The 17,942-nt window shown below is 41.3% G+C and overlaps 1 protein-coding gene across 1 annotated transcript; it reads left to right on the top strand.

Moving 5' to 3' along the window:
* Nucleotides 1–2,490: 2,490 nt before the first annotated feature.
* On the top strand, nt 2,491–17,151 carry ADRA1A (adrenoceptor alpha 1A). The gene is made up of 2 exons (XM_026081847.1): nt 2,491–3,394; nt 16,631–17,151. The coding sequence occupies exons 1-2, from the start codon at nt 2,512–2,514 to the stop codon at nt 17,149–17,151; spliced, it is 1,404 nt and encodes a 467-aa protein (XP_025937632.1). The 5' UTR covers nt 2,491–2,511.
* Nucleotides 17,152–17,942: the final 791 nt, after the last annotated feature.

The raw sequence follows: 17,942 nt of genomic DNA, 5'->3' as shown, positions 1-17,942 counted from the left end.
TCTCTCTTTCTGAGCAATACGGGAATGGCAGGGGATTACGGTAATGGCAAGGATACTGCCTGCTACATCAGCAGAGCAGTAAACTTACTGCTGCTCCTTGCCAGTGTGGAGCTGAACACTGCAACTGGGGAGGGGAGGGTGCTTTGAGGGATGCTGGCATCAAGCCCCTCACAGCCATTGGGATACAATTGTGAGTCATCAAAATACTAGTGGGGAAAGAGGGAGCAAAAGCAATGGATTTTCAGGCAGAGTCCCATCTCTGCATGAAGAGAGGAGCCTGCTGTGTTGTGCTGTGAATCTGCTTTCCAGATGCTCAGAGGGGCTGTGCTGCCTTCTAGAGACTAAGGAGGTGAGTGTGGATTGGGGCAGGCACAAGGGTCTAGGATGTGGTCTTCATCTGAGCCATGTCCCTCCACAGGTTGAGTGTTATCTGGTTGGTTGTGAGTATAAATATGTCTATCAGTCATTTTTTGCTGCACCTCCTTGACTTCCTAGGAAGTTTTGTTTTACATGCTTCGAAATTAAGTTTGATTGCTTCTTAATTTTCAGGTCCACCATCAACCCTTTAATGATCACAATTATAATGGTTAGAGATGCTCGGTACTACGATCACTATTCATTTCATTGTTGTGCTTATTAAGATCTGTCTTTTCCTTTCTTGGCATTATTCTTCAACTTGTTCCCTCTCATGGAAGAGAAAATATAAAGATCCAATTTCATATCACTGCAAAGAAGGCAAATTCCCCACAGTGGAATGCCTTTTCATCTCCCCTTCTCCCACTCTCCCTACTTGTGAACTAGGACTCTCAATGGTTCAGAATAAGAGTTGTTGTAAACATCTTCACCTGCACGAAAATATACAGCTTTGAGATTCAGCTGTGTGACAGTTGTTGCTGTTTGCTGTCTGTATAAAGTGTGAGCTGAGGAACACATCTGAAAGACTTAACACTAGGGTCCTGTCCATAGGCATTTACAGAGTCTTACCTTTTCTCAGAGGTAACAGGAGTAGCATTAGTGATGGTTTTTCAGATGTCCATTCAATATCTTGGATAGGAAGGCTACACTCGCATCTGTGTTGTAAGAGGCTTTCAGCTGACACTTGTAGCTTTCCTTTGTGCCCCCTTTGTGTTAATTCCCAGGCTTTGCCTCACTTCTCCATCATATGTACCTTTTCTCCATATTTAGCCAGCTGAGGCTAAGCTCGGCTTCCAGATACTCCAGAATGTTGTGTCACTCAGTAGGAAACTCGTTCTTTGCAACATCTTCTTGGCAGGAATTGTTTTTCCCTATAGATTTCTAAAATGGGCTGTTTAGCTGGACTAATGAGCAGTCCAATGGGTAGTAGTTGCTTAATAAAGAAATCTTAGACTAAATACTGGACTTATAAATCTGTTTCACTGTTTGTAGTCCTGAATTGTGTCCTGCAGGGTTCTGTCTCCTCCAGAACTGGTCTCTGTAGGTGAACTGATAATTAGGATTGATTGCTATGCCTAAAGGAAAACAGATTGCTGCTGAGAACATGGCAAGAAGATCCAGGCAACAAAATTCCTGTTGGTCTCTTAGTTGTTGTTAAACAATGCTGGATTGGAAAAGGTTGGTTCCACTGGCTTGAGGCAGCCTGGGGAAGGCTCCCTAAAATAGCTTCCCACTCTATTCTTATATGGGAACCATAGCAGTAAGTGAACATTGCTCCTGGGAATCATACTGTTTTGTTTTGTGTCTCCTTTAGGGGGTGCCAATCTGAAAAGAGCACAACAGCACGCGTCTTTGACATGGAAAACTTCACTCTCCCCTTCGGCACTAACCAGAAGCGGATGTAAATGAACTTCGATTCCCAGTCCAGGAGCTCAAGTGGCAATTGCTCCACAGCTTGCAGAGGTTTTGATTGGCACTTCAGACCCCCAAAGACCTGCAGTGGCAGATGTCTCAAGCAAGTATCTCAAATGACATTGCTGAGCAGACCCAGCATCAGCAGCCGCCCACCTTGCCAGGTTTCTGCTAAGCCTGTTGTAAGGCAGAATCAGGACTAACACAAGGCAATAAAAGCATCATTGACTTCCCCCAGGAGAAACCTAAATTCAAGATACTTTGAAATATTTATATTATTTAAATATTGAATCTTCCCAAAAAGGCAGAAATGACTTTAACCTGTAGTTACAATACTCCTTGTCAAGTTATCCTGGAAAGTATAAGAAATAGCCTCAGTTTTATGTAGCCTCACCTCTGCATCCCAAGAAAATGCAAAAGGGGTTAAATTTGACTGCAAAATGGTGGCTGTGCTATTAACTAGGGGAATGATAAAACTTAGGGAGAAAGGTGGATTTTCTAATATTTCTGGATCCTTCTCATTGTTCCTGGTGCTGCACTTCTAAGATATTCTTAAACTTTTTTCCCAGCAAAGCCAGGCAAATGTTGCCTGTAGGACCTTCTGAAAACTGATCTCACCACTCTTCTTACCAGAAAAGGGAGTGAAATACACCAGCCTTACATGAACATTATCAGCCATACACCATGGTTTTCCTCCCTGGAAATTCATCCGATTGCTCCAACTGCACCCACTCTGTGGGGCCTGTGAACATTTCAAAGGCCATTTTACTAGGCATTATTCTAGGAGGGCTGATTATTTTTGGGGTATTGGGTAACATTCTGGTTATCCTCTCCGTAGTCTGCCACAGACATCTTCAGAGTGTTACCCACTATTATATAATCAACCTGGCTATAGCTGACCTCCTCTTGACTTCCACTGTTCTGCCCTTCTCAGCTACCATGGAGATTTTGGGCTACTGGGCCTTTGGGAGAATCTTCTGCAACATCTGGGCAGCTGTTGATGTCCTTTGCTGCACTGCTTCCATTATGAGCCTCTGTATCATCTCGATAGACAGATACATCGGGGTGAGTTACCCACTGAGATACCCAAGTATAGTGACAGAGAAGAGAGGCCTCCTGGCTTTATTTAGTGTTTGGGCATTGTCTCTGGTGATATCGATCGGACCTCTTTTTGGCTGGAAGGAACCAGCACCAGAAGATGAGACCATCTGTCAAATCACTGAAGAGCCCGGCTACGTGCTGTTCTCTGCTCTAGGCTCCTTCTACCTCCCCTTGACTATTATCTTGGTGATGTACTGCCGTGTGTATGTAGTGGCCAAAAGGGAAAGCAAAGGCCTGGCTTCTGGCCTGAAGACTGAGAAATCTCATTCTGAAGAAGTGACTCTACGGATCCATCGTAAAAATGCTCCTGAAGCAAGTAGATCTGCATCTAACTCCAAGAGCAAATATAATTTCTCAGTGCGTCTCCTCAAATTCTCCAGGGAGAAGAAAGCTGCCAAGACCCTGGGAATAGTTGTGGGATGCTTCATTTTGTGCTGGCTTCCCTTTTTTGTAGTAATGCCTATTGGTAAGTAAAACAAACCCCCCTGCCTTTTACAGCACCTTCTCTGGAGGGAGGGCCATGTTTGTGCCTGTGTACTATAGAGCTGATCAAAAAAACTCCAAGGGAATAATTTTTCTATTGGAAAGCTGTCAAAATCAAAACATTCACCATTTCAAAATGGTGAATGAAAAAACTGAAAAAGTCTCAAATCAAATAAAACATCCCTGATCATAATCCTTTTGAGGATTAAAGCATAATCCTTCTCATTTTCAGAAGATGAAGTAACCTTTTTCCATACAGAAGGTACTCTTTCAAAACTGGGACTGTTATCTCTGACCAATTCTACTATAGGAATGATATCTTTAGGGGTGCATGTTTGTATCCAAGTTTGTGGCCAGTTCTTCAGCTGATATAAATGTGTAAAAGGTCAAGATATAAATATTTGCATGGTCAAAGTAGCTGTTTACAAACTCAGGGCCAGATTTCCCAAAGTGCTCAGCACCTTATAATTCCCACTATGAGGGAAAAGCAGCTTCATACCAGGAAGATTCACTGTGAGATACTGTACTGTAATATCCCTCTCAGCTCCAAATGAGATGATGTATTTTTAATTTATCATATGACCAGTCAGAAGACAGCCATGAGGATCCTTCAGACTAATTTTGTACTTCCTCATTCATATCCTATGTGAAATGCCACTGGACTCACTGGTCAAACACTGGCTGCCATTTCACCCCTCATACTGAATATGAATATTTATTCATCAGTTTTAATCCCAAAGGGAAGGAATGTCTGAGGTTTGTTTTTAGCTGCCACTCAAATATAAAGCCTTGCTAATTCACCTTTGATGTGATTTCAGAATTTAAAAGCAGAATACTAATTTTGTACCTATATCTTATTGTGTAGTAATTGGCATATCACACTAAAGTTTGCATTGTGACAGTTGCACTAAATACAAATTTTTAAAACCTGGAATCTAACAGCTTAAATCTGATTGCCCAATTTCCATAGCTTTCCTTACCAAAAAAGGCTTGTGCTGTATAGGAAAATGAAGAAAGATTAGTTAAGTAAAAGTTTTAGCTAGTAATGGACCAGTCTGTAGAATTAAGAAGAAAAACCTGCTACCTAAATACTGAAAGACTGAGGGTTTTTAAACCCATACAAAAGCCTGTTCAATTTACCGATGTTAGATTTATCAAAATTATCAGGTTGTTTCATGAAATTCTGCCACTAACATTGCCACATGAAAAAAACAAAACCTACAGGATCTTTTCTGTTGGTCAGTACTGGGAAGTGCTGGAGAAAAAGATGTCGCTGTTCTGTAAGGAGGAGCCCCGACAGGCCTGGCTCGTGCTGTCCAGGATGTCAGCGTGTTGGAATGTTGGTTGCCAAGATGTCTAAAACATACCCAAAAAGGGTTTGCAAGAATGCATTAAACATTTCATCTGCAAATGTGGTTGCCCACACAGAGCTGTTGCTGTTAATTAATTTGCTTTGGATTTAAGAAGTTTTCTGGATTCAAGGCTCACTTTGCATCTTTCTTTGATCCTATATAAGGAAACTTTCTTGAGGTTAGTTTCCCTATCTTTGTGGGGTTACTGTGTTATTTTTAAAGCATTTAATAAGTCTTTTTGAAACATTTGTTAGTTTTGTTTAAAGACAGAAAAGTAGCATGAAAAACCATGTCTTTGAAAAAGTAAGGAAACATCTTGATGTAGACTGTCCCACCCAAAGTCAGGGACTCACCCAGAGATGTTTTTACATGGCATTCTACATTTATACAATACAGACTACTGTCCAAAAGAGAGTAAGCATTTTCAGATCTATTCTGCAGATAGGTGAAGTCAGGCACAATGAGGGGAAGCCATGTGGCCAAGGTCATGCAGCAGGATAGTGGCAGAAGTCTGCTTTTTTCAGCTGTGCAGAGCACTCCCCACTCTACTGCTGAAATCAATGGGAGTTGTGGAGTTCACGATACAGCTGGCTGGGGAACAAGAATTTTGTCGTGCGAAATACCAGTTCTGCAGCTTTTTTTTGCAAAGGGCCAAAACTGTAAATGGTTCTATCAGCTGCTGCAGGTCATTTTAGTTACTGCAGGAGGCAGAGCCTTTCAGAATCAGATCCTGAACAAAGGGCACCCCATGAGACAGATGTTCTTAGGCTTTGGCACACAAACCACTTCGGATGACTGGCAGGTGCTTGCTACTCTGTGCAGAAGACGTTCCCAGATTGAAGGTTTATTTGGCTGTGTTCTACAACCTCTTCAGGATCCCCAAATCTATTAACATCAACAGTATCAGCTAAGAATTGAGGTAAAGCAGGAAGCACAGGCTTGTTACAGGGCATAAGAAACGGGGATGAAATCTTTAGGGGTGGGAGCAGGACTGACAGAAGGATATCAAGATGGGGATAAAGGCAGTGCATCCATATCAGCAGATGTTGCTAATAAATAGAGAAACAGCTTGAGTATCCCTGCCATAAGACAGTATCTTAATTGAAAACAGTATGTAAAGTTGCCAGTTGGAGGGCTGGTTTGCAATCTGTGTGGGTAATAATACTTTTCTTACCTTCTCCGATGGATGGAGCTTTCATTCCAGGCAAACAATTTATCCAAATGCTTTATCCACACAATAGCTGACAGAGATTTTCAGCCCAATACACCTTCTTTTCACTTGGCTTTGATGTTGTTTGTGGAGTGAGCCAGAGAATGATAATCCTGCTGCATGAAAATAAAAGAGGTTTTAGGATTTGTTCTTCATTGCAACCTGGAGCATAAACCCAACCTTCACAAAATTTCTGTAGAATGAAAGACTGTCAAAACAGCTGATTTTCCCTGGAAGAAGTCAGGTTTTCATTTCTGAATGCAATCTCTTTTTAGAGTTACAGATCCACTCTTCATCTCTAGGTTTTCCTATAAAAACTTTGAACTCAACATGACTTCACAAGTTATTTGGGCTTTGACTTGGAAGGTTCTGTCAAATATGTCCCAACTAAATACACAGTCTTCACATTCCCCTTATTAAATCTCAGTTTCTCTCTAGATGATCTAGCTAGGAGGACTGGCAGGCAACAGGGCTGCATTTCAGTTTTCCTACATTAGCCAGAACCTTATCACCACACTTTTTTCAACTCAGTTATAAAATGAAAACCTGCTTCCCTTCACAGGGGTTTGCCATTTTGCTAAAGTCAGAACTGGCTCCTAGAGAAACCACCACATCAAGGAGCAAGCAGCAAGAGCAGGGCTGCTCCACAAGGGAGGACAATCCAGGAGCCAGGGGTGACAACAGCACAGGCAGCAGCCATGCCCTCACCAAAAGGGTGTAGTCTTGTAATACCTGAGCAAGGCAAGCAAAGGTGGCAGCTACAGCAGGTTCAGCTGACAGTCCAGCGATCACCAGACAAACACAAAGCAACATAGCAAAATCTGCAGAGGACAAGGCTCCCCTCAGTACAGACCAAAACAGGTTAGGGACAAGAGCCTGACCTTATATGCAGCTCCCCCGGCCAGTGGGCAGAGGGTGTGTGGGTGGAGGCCCCAAGTGAGGCTGATCAGGGCAATTAAGGCCTGTTAGTGCACTCAGGGCCTTGACACTCTGCAGTGCTGGAATAACAGCCACTACACACCATGTTTCTTCCACTCTGGTTTTTTTTTTTGTTCTTGCAATTGCTGGAAAGGGAGATAGATAGAAAGACAGACGTACAATTACAGAGATAGATACTCAAAGCTATAAGTGTCTGGAAGTTCAGTGCATTTCCCCAATCATGGGACCAGTTTTCAAGGTGGATGGGTTACAATTGACAGAGCAGATCTTTCCCTGGAATTGTAAGATGCTGGAGGCTACTCACAGCATATTTCAGAAGCTTCCTTCTCACCAGCGTAGATGACAATACTTAGCAGTCATCCTGAAAGACTCCTTCAGAGGGAACACACACAGAACTCATGGGAAAAAGAAAGAGAGGCTTGGTTAATGACAAGAATGGTGCTAAGTTAGGATTGATGGTTCACCTTAACAAATCCTCAGAAACAAGCAAACTGCTTCCTGTGGAAAGCTAGCTTAAATTTATCTGATTGTAACCAGTGCCTTCAGACCCAGAAAGAAGAAGAAAGGGAAGATCTGAGCCAGGAGGCTGAGGGAGAACATACAACCCAGAATGCTAAACTAGGCAAAGACGAGGGAGGCTTTTAGCATTTGTCAATCATTCTCATAATGAAGAGAGCAGAGAAAAGGATACTCTGGGGGGTATTTATATTTGTAGTAGAGTAGTAAATTAGGCTTGTGAACTAGCACAAACACTGTCAAGGGAATCCTAATCCCGTCTATGTGCCAGCCTGCAGCTGGTTTCTAATAATTTTCTGTGGTTATGCTTTCACTGGCTACAAGGAGAATAACTCTCTACTGTCACTAGAGGTGAACCGGAAAAGTACAGTGCATTTTTCTGTCTCTGCTATTGATGCAGTGTCTCAAGATGTGACAAGGTAGGGAGTAGGGACAGGCACCGGTACACCCTGTGTTTTCCTGTTAGGCTTCCACTGTTTGATGTATCACAACTCGCTCTATGCTTTAATGAGGTGGCTGATTTGGCTGTAGTGCCTTGCTTGGGCTCCAGAGGCATGAGTGCACACACAGTCAACTCATTTGTAAATGGGAAATTTGTTTTGGGGTGTTTCAGTTAAAGCCTAAGTCAAAGATTTAAGTCAAAGGTGGCCAGGTGTGATGGAAAAATTTCAGCCTATCTGTTATCAAGTACAGAAATTCATCTACCTTAATCATGCTGGTTAAGGCATGATTGACCTGTCCTCCTTTATTCTGCACTGCTGGGACCATGCATGGCTGATTTCCCAAAGGCTGTGCTTCAAGGACCCATCTGCTTTTTGCTACCAGGAAAAAATGTACCATTCCCTAGGTATAGCTTGATGGTCCCTTGCTCTTTTCAGGACTGTCTGACTGTTGATTCATTACATTCCTGAAGACCTGAAACATGGTGTCCCACTGACTCATAATCCAGCAAAGCAGCTGAAGAAATTGGTGCTATTAATAACCATTTAAATTGTAAACAAGAGATTTATAGAATCATTTGTGTTATGTTTCATGATTCATATGCAGTATCTACAGCTTTCTTACATGAACTACCTGTCAGAGAGAAGGCATGTCCTTGCCTTTAAAATGTTTTTGCCTTGTATAGTCACCACTTTCAAGTCCCTGGAATAAATGAACCAAGAGGAATGTCATTTTCCACTCACTCTTAAACATCATGGTGCCATTTAGAATTTGTTAGTGATTGAAAGGTAATGACTGATTCCCCCACCCCACCTGGCAAATTTCAGGATTTGTCTTCAATTTTTATTCATAAGGGATAGATTTTCAGCTTTTGCTAAAGAATGTAATTCCAGTATTGCTAACCCTGAGGATTCCAAAATCACGACTGACAGTCACGCAGTGACAAACTCGTGACACAGGCTGAGTTAGACTGATCTTTTCAAACTATTCTCTGAACCACCAGATTTTTGTTTTTTAAATGAAAGTTGAGATTTTGTTGTAAGAACATGACTCTGGGAGCTAGGGTTTGGGGAAGATTATCAAATATTTTTAACATGCTAGCAGCAAGATCCAGAGTCATTCCACTGCAGTAATAGTATGGGAGCTGGAATTTCACTGATAATGCAAATGACTTGTAAATCAGTTGGCTTAGTCAAGATTTACAGAGGTAACGAAACCTCAGTTTACCTTCCAATGTTTTTATCAGCTTTTTAAATCTGCAACTGCATACAATCTAGCAATAGTTGCCTGAGATATTTGATGTTTGCTAGAAATATCATCCACTGTAAGTGGTACAATATGAAACAGAGCAGAAATTAGGTCTGAAAAAATCCAAATAATCAGAGCATCATCCCCAGATCGACCCCTTCCTGTTGCCTGTCCTTTCCACGCATCACCTTGTCTGGAGAAACATCCACACCCTACTGAGTGCTCCAGAGCTTTCAATTCAGGCCCTTGTGAAGACAAACAACCTCCCTCTCCTCTTTCTGTGACTGTTTACTACAGTTCAGGGATATTTAAAGACAAAGTCATTCTTGTTTTCCCCTGGAAACAGCCACAATATTCTAGGCCCTAGCACAGGCACGGTTGTAAAGGTACAGGGCTTCACAAATGCAGGCTTTCACCATTCCCCATGTCTGTTCTTACCAAAACATAGCTGCACTGCTGCTCTGCATTTGTTATGTTAATTTGGTTGTACAAAACCCAGAAGTGTTTCCTAATATTCAAGAGTTCTTTGATCCCATATTTGTTCCCACAGAAGATACTTTCCATAAGGAAGCAGCAGGGTGAGACGTGCTGGGGGAGCGTATATGTACAGAGCACAGCTGCTGCGTGTCTGCAGCAATACATATATATATATATATGTATATAAATACAATTTCCATGGGGTGTTTTCTGTTTGACCTGAGATGCAGCATAGAGTGCAGTCTCACGGAATAAAGTTCAGTGCTAACATTGAGCTTGGGAACAAAAGATGAAACATATTTAGCAACATTCATAGTGCAGGCTGCCTCGCAGGAGATCTGGATCGCCCCTGGTGCAGAATCAGTCCATGTGAGGAAATCAGTGCTCCTTTGTGCTTCGTCCTTTGGGCCTTTAGGGCAGTCGCTCTGGAATAGCTGCCACCCTCTAACTTGATCCCTTTAGGACAGACCCCAGGGCCTGAGCTTTAGGCTTGGCCTCTCTGTAAACACACCACTATCCCTTGGAATGAGCACGACTCTATTTTCAGTTTGCTGTGATTCTAGAGGCATATTTCATAGGCATTAGAGGCAAAAGATGGCCAGGATTTTTGTTTGACTGTTACGCAAGGTTTTAAATTTGCACTTTTCCCAGTTCCTTCAGACACTTTCAGTCATGATAAAATAACACTAACAAATACTGTTCGGTTCTCTGCTCGCAATGTGCAGGGGTACTACTGTCCTCTCCCGAGGGGAGTCTGCGAATGTTGTCTTCTAGGCACTAGCACACAGCTAGTCATTGCAAGCTCTGAGTACACAGCCCTGACTGTTTTGCAGGTTATTGCTGGTTCCTTAGCTCTTATGGGTACAGCCCTGACCTCGTTCTTGCACTTCCTCTGCTCTGAGCAGTGCTAATGTAGCCATACTACCTTGCCTGCCTTTCCTCTGCTCTGACTCAATCACCACATTTGTGCCATACAACATAAAAGGGAAAAAGCAGTGAACCGAACCTTGAACATCATAACCTCGCGTATCTGTGATTATTTGCCTTCACTGAACTTTCAATCACAGTCACCAGAGCAGTGATATTTGATAGTGGAGCTGGATTTTTACCAAAACTATGAGGTCTATAGGACATAAAAAGGTACAGGATCCTGTTCCTGTTCTGCTAATGGAGACATTACAGAGTTAAATAAGCATCAGAAGCTTCTTTAGTTTAGGGGTCTTCTAAATCCCTGTGTGCTATCTATCAGTGAATCTATGCATGACATAGTACTGATTTTTAAGCAACCTATAATCAAACAAATCTGTAACTTCCGACTAGTGGGAAAACCAGATTACATCTTTGTGACTGAGTTGGCACTTACTTAGCAGGAGGTATATGGAAAACTTAACTCTTAGCTCTGAAGAAACTTGTAGTTGGCAAACATGAAAATAAATTGTGAATGGGGAGAATGCAATCCTGACATTTTCAGGGGTGAGTGATGAAATATTTGATGGCAAATGAACTAATAGTACATTTTATTTTATTTTAATATAAAAAGCAATTGAATTGTGCTGCTGCTACTTGATAAACTTCAACTTTTCAAAAAAAAAAAGCAGGAATTCAAGCATCATTTAGTCAATCTACCATTCAAAGGCATTAAAAGATCAGTTTACGTTTTCTTTACTATTCTTTCAGCACAGACTGTAGGAGACAATGGAAGATGAGGCCTCTAAACTGTATGCAGTTTTGCCACTATTTAGCATTTTTTTCCTGACAAAGTACCAGACAAGACATGAAGCCCTGTGAATAGGATGGAGAATTAGTTTTAAAAGGGAAAATATTTCACTTTACAACTTCTGCTTACTATCCAACCTCTATTAGAAGATGGCTGAATGATGGCAGCACTTATTAGTCTATGATTACACCTAGCCTACTAGTGAGAGAATTGGAAAAACTCCCTCTGGAGAATTAAGTGCTATTATAAATCTGTTTTCTCAGTCCTGACCGTTAGCAGGCAAGTGTCCAAATCCAAGTTGACACTAACTGGCAGCCACCAAGTGGCCAAGGATTGAATGGACATGGACTCTGGACTGCTCACCCCAAGGGAGGATGAGCTTTGATAACAACGCTGTTGCTCAGCCAGTGCTCAAGCACATTTTATTCCATGCACAAATGTCCACAGAACCAAGCAGTCCTTAGTAGCCCTTAGCCTTCCTACATGCTACAGGGAGCTTGCTCACCTTGCCCAACCCCTGCGGCTGCGTGGTGACACTGCGAGTATGCGGTCAAGCACCTGCACACCTTCCCTAAGAGGAGACAGTGCAAGGAAAGAAGTCATTTGCTATGGGGGAAAGCGGGAGAGACATGCTGAAGAACTCTGCCAAGAGAATGAGTTCTCTGATTTCTTCTATGAGCAAACTTTAACTTTTTTTCCAGTACAGTTCTCCATACTTCCAGACCTTTTAAGGCCTGAGGGCAAATGAAGTCATCTAGTCCATCCTCCTGTATATTGCAGGCCAAAGGATTTCACCTGGTTACTCTGTATTGCCTCATTGCCACATAGGAAACAGACACTCTTGCACTGAACACCTTAAAGAGAGAATTCACCACTCCACTTTGTTGTTTAGTCTCATGGTTAATCACAGTCATTGTTTAAAAAAGAAAAGAAAAAGCCCCCGTGTTTTATTTCTACTTGCCACTGCCCATTTAGAAGTTTTAGCGCACTGAACAACCACTTTATCATCAGACCTAGCAGCACTGTTTGAAAATAACTTCTACTTGCTACCAGGTACATCAACCACTGATATTAATCACAACAGCAACATCACAGAATACGAAAGAGCTGGAAGACTACATGTAATAGATTCCTAACCTAGGGAACCTGCGGAATGTGGTATTTTCCCCTTTTTCCAGATATACAGATAGCCAACAGAAGAGATGAGGAAAAGTTCATGAACTATAGGTATCGAGGTATCTGCAATAGGATGGAATTGCTTTCTTTGGCTATCTGAATGCACAAAACAAACATGTCAATATTTCCTCACAACAATCCTGCAAAGTATGGAGAAGATGCAGAGAGTGAAATATTTTACCCACCTTATGCAATAATTCAGTGGCTCAAGGTTTTGACATGCTGAATTTGATTTATGTTGCTCTGGAAGTTGATGATGTTTTCAGCATCCATGAGAAGATATGTTACACATTGGGTCTGTTGACTATCAGTTCCAATCTCAGTCCTTTCAAGATGCTGCTTACAATATTTTTTCCTACTGATGTTTGTTAGTACTGTTTCATTCACAGGACAACATACAGTTTTAATTAAGCCTATAGATGGAGTTTTAGCTGGTGTAAATTCATGAAACCCCACTGACTGGCATGACCAGATGCATGACAGAGCAGAGTTCCTGTCCTAAAGCCCAAGTTACATCTACCATGGTAGTGAAGAAGTTAAGGACAATGCGTGATGGGGTCTACAGATGGCAAAGTTTGTATGCTGTTAAAATTACTCCATATCCTTTTCCCTGACAGTGTGTTGTTCCAAGACAGGAAATCTCTAAGTCATCAACCAAAAAAGGTTATATTAATAAATTAGCATGCAGATTCCCCTTCATCCCCCTCCCCCCCCCCAAAAAAAAAAAAAAAGAGCAAGAGAAAGATTCTGACACTGGCTGTTTTCTATTTTTAACGGGATTTGGCAAGGCATTAGCATTCCATTTAAGGTGAGCCAGAAGCTGCAGCAAACAGGAATTGTTATTGTTGTTTATCCGTTATTACATTCAGCCTCATAGAGCTGACCGCCTAAACCTGGATTTGTTTCACCTTTTGCCTTTACATTAATTGGGAAAACAGTGGATATGCTGCACTTAGATGCAGAAATAGAGAAACAATTCAGTGGGATTTGGTATCTAGAAGCCTTTTTTATTTTTTTATCCGCCAATGACTTGGGCTTGTTTTTCCTTAAAGGAAAGCAGTATTAATGTGCTGAGAAAAATTCTAAATAGGGGACACAGCTCCTAACTAATTCTTTATTGAAAAATAACATTTTCTTTCTTCTGTACAACATTTTTGGTCTTAAAAACTGGTCAGTGCTAAATTAATAGTGAAACTGCTCTACCTACATGGCTTTGAGCAACACAGGAGCAGTCATGGAGGCACTGAGACTTGTGTTTGATGCCCAAGCTGTAATTGGAATTGGAATTAGAGGTTCAACTGCTTGAATACAAATAGCAAGCTCCTTTGGTATGTTCTGTATAGCCTTTGGGTATTCCAACTCAGTCTATCTGCAAAATAGTGGCTGCTCTAACATGCTCCAGATGGCCTGGGTCCTAAGGGACCTCTCCCAAGTCAAAGTTAACTGGAGCACTTCTCACCCTGCCACACCTCCTATTTCTTCCTTGACAGCGGCATGTCCTCTGGGCCCATCGGTTCCACTCAGAGAGTTGCTGCCATGGCAAGAAGACATTGCTTCATGTTTCACAGCCGAGACCATGTTCAGCAGAAGCAGAATGAGCAAGTCATTAATCACTCTGCACTATTTGTGTCTCTGGTTCAGGCAGTATTTTGATACATTCTCACACAGGCAAAAACACCCTGAGAATTCCTCTCTGGCTTTTGCTGCTTGAAAGCATTTTTTGCACTCTCTGTAGCTATGTTTGACAAAGATGGGAAGAAAAAATCAACTCCAAATTCAGCAGCTCTCAGAGTTAAATTAGAAGTCCCTCTGATTGCACTATCAGCTTTTCCTAAATCAGGGGAGGTCCAGCTAACAGATCAAGCCCTGTAATACTTAGGATCTGCTTACAGACATAAATAAACAGTAGAGGATGACAAATGTATTGATGCTTTAATCTTCCACAGTATTTCTTCCAATATGGACATGCTTATAAATTTTCTGGAGGAGGCAGGTAGACTAGCATATGTCAGTGTTAGAAGTTCTATTCATTATAAACTTGACTATAAAACCTAAAAAGAAGCCAGTTATGTTTTCTGGGAAGTTATAGTGCTTCCTATGCCCATGAGAGGCTATCCAAACTAATTACTGACTTTTGGAATGATAGAACCACTTTTTTCTTATGGAGCAAAGCAATGAAAGTAATGAACAGCTTTTCCCTTGACAACATAACAGGAAATTTTTTTTCTCTTTTTTCAGTCCTAGAGGATCTGTTTTGAAAAATTGGTCCTAGAAGACCTAGAAGACTGTTACTACTTATTCCCACCACAGTATCACATGGAGTTCAGTTTTCTGTTTCATTCACATTCAGACACTATTGCTTTCATTTCTAAGCAAAGAGAAGAACCAAATAAGAGAACTACAGCATCTTGTTACAATGGCTGGTTTCCAGTATCATTCAGGAAGCAAGAGCAACAAATTTCTAAACAATTCTCCATAACCAACAGCGGTGACTCTTTGGTATCCTAAATATGTCTATGTAGCTTTATAATAACATGAGTAAATCTTGTAAGCATTTGCTGGCATCCTATTCAAATCATTTAAAGTTAAGCACTTGCTTATGAAAGCAGTAATGGGCTCCAATTGTAGTTAAACAATTGGCATTACAAAAAATGTTCCCAGTGGTTGCGGTGGAGAGGAGCAGGAACAGATTGTCTGGGAAGGTTGTAGCATCTCCACAAGGTTTTTAAGGTTTGAAGATTTTTAAGAACAGTAAATCCTTCCCAAGAGCACTATACACTGAGATGATCCTTCCTTCAGACAGGAGAAATACAAGATGAATTTCTGCAGTCACTCCAACCCTGTATTTAATGACTCTAGATTCTTATGTTACCTAAATTTGGTTTGTGTAAGTCCATTTCATTTTCAAATCCTTAGAAAAATGAGATGTCATTTTCTCTAGTGATTTTTTTCAACATTGGGATGTTCTACTCTATACGAGACAATTAAGGAGGGCATCAATATGTGAGGAAAGGAACATCTGTCAATATTTGACTTTTTGGCAATTACCAAAATTGATCTCCTGTCAGTGGAACAGACCCAGACTAAAGTTTCTGAAGTTTTTAGTACATTATTTTCAATGCACATTCATGAAACAGTTTCCTTTTCCACCAAATATTAACCAAAGAACAAGATTTTAAGTCAGCAGATATCCTGTATAATTGAATTCCATGTTAACAACCATATATTGTAATCTACTTTAAAAGAAAAGGAAATTAGTAATGCTATTTCATTTTCAATTGACATGGTCACTTGCAGCTGGCTGTTGTTGTACCAAGACACTGAGGACAAATATTTTTGCCTCTGTCATTGACTTGCTGAAGAATCTTTGTGAAACAATTTAATTTTTTTGTACATTATCCTGTAATTTATAGAATAAAAAGATCTACAGTACTTTCCTTACTAAGAAGTCATCTAGCTCTACCTCTTTAAATTGTCTCCGTGGGAGATACCCTTGCAAATATATAACAGTTTCCATTAGTGGCTGCCCGTGAGACCTGATCCAGTGTTCATTGAAATAAGGAGGCACTTTTCCTTTAATGTGTCTGAATTTTGGATGCATTCCTTGAGGCAGAAAAATGTGGAAAATGAAATTTTTCAAAAGGTTTCAAGGGAAAACTGAGCACCCAGTACTTTATCATCTTGTAAGACTCTTAGCTGGAATGCAGTCAGCCCAGTAATTCTACTTTTCACTTACTCTGGCTTCTGAAATGGTAATTTTCTTGCCATTTCAAATCCCTTTTGATGACCTCTTTGATATGATTGTTACTTGGCCTACTAATCTGAAGTTAGAAGTCCTGGAGGAAGGAATTTTCCTTTTTCACTTGATATCATGCCTCTTGCTTGGCTCTCTGGCTGTAAATGGAAAGATACAATGCTTGTATAATAAAATAGATGTCTTGAATTGATCTCTGATATAATATCCTGTAATTGTACAACACCATACCTTCTGAAAGACTCGTTCCTGAAAGAATTAGGCTTTGAGTCATCACTTTTCCAGGACAGAACTGAATCTTGCTTATTTTTTCCAGTGTTTAAGTTTCTTTGGTTACCCGCAATTTCTCATTGCCTTTGCCTTAACACTCTGTGTATTTTCCATTTTAGGTTCTTTCTTTCCTGCAATCAAACCCCCGGACACACTTTTTAAAATAACATTTTGGCTTGGCTATTTAAACAGCTGCATCAACCCCATAATCTACCCATGCTCAAGTCAAGAGTTTAAGAAAGCATTCCAAAATGTCCTGAGAGCCCAGTGTCTTCCAAGAAAGCAAACAGCAAAGAAGCAATTCCCAAATTTCAACCTCAACCATCCCGCTAGCCAAAGCATGGAGAGGCACAAAGGTGTGGTCCGTATCCCTGTTGGCTCGGGCGAAACCTTCTATAGGATTTCCAAGTCCGATGGGGTCTGCGAATGGAAGATATTCTCCACTGTGCAAAGCGTGCCTACAAAAAATGCAGTCTCTAAAGACAAGTCTAGCTGTACCGCTGCGAAAGCGAAAAGTAAAGGTTTCCTACAGGAATGCTGCTGTGCAGGCACTTCAGGGAATGTTCTCCGGGAAAATCGTAAAGTGCCAACCATTAAAATACATACCATCTCCCTCAGTGAAAATGGGGAGGACGTCTAAAGGACTGATGTGACTAGTAACATAGACTGGCAAACTCGTGGCTCTGCTAATGGGACATTGCTTTTTTTATTGGGAAGCAGTAGTAGATGCTACAACAGTTGAAAGGATGCAGGTGAAACAAATAGCATGCTGTAAAGCAGGGCCAAATCTTTTGAGGAGTGATGTCTTTGAGTGCTGGTAGCCCCTTAAAATCCATGAATGACTTCAGTGGATGGTGAGCACCCAGTGCTCTTCCAAGAGTCTGTCCTCTGCAAGGGATTTGCCTGACATTTAAAGGCCTTATTTTTCACTGCATTCCACTGTTTTAAAGTTCCATTTGCTCTGATTTTTAAGTGTAATGGGGAGAGAGAGAGAGCAAACTATAAAAATCCTATAGTGATTTCAGCACGGATACTTTCAGACAGCTCCAACTTCACAGCCACTTCAGTGATATAATTTTGTTTTTTTAAGCTAAAAAGTTGATTCAGCAGCCAAACGAGCTGAGGTGGGGAGGGTCAGGTCTAGGGTCGGTGTTTACAGATCTCTGCTTACTCTTCAATAAGGGACTTAGACGAGAATGTTTTTCTACTATGTCTTGCCTCTCTTGTTCATCTCCTGGTCCCAGTTTGGAGAGGTCCTGCACTCCTTGCCAAAGAGGACAGGCAGCTGTTTGGATCACATCTTCAGCTGAGCAGCCCTGTTGTCCTCATTCCTGAGCTGCACCAGGTGGGGATTTGGTCTTCCATAACGCCCACAAGTCTGCTTGCCCTCAGCCTGTCCGGAGACGCAGTCAGTTCAGCTCACAGGGCTTG

Source organism: Apteryx rowi, unplaced genomic scaffold, assembly GCF_003343035.1.
Source record: "Apteryx rowi isolate R43461 unplaced genomic scaffold, aptRow1 scaffold_56, whole genome shotgun sequence".
In the NCBI taxonomy this organism is placed as follows: domain Eukaryota; kingdom Metazoa; phylum Chordata; class Aves; order Apterygiformes; family Apterygidae; genus Apteryx; species Apteryx rowi.
Note: the sequence above shows the minus strand (reverse complement) of the source record. Positions and strands in the feature narration are given on the sequence as shown.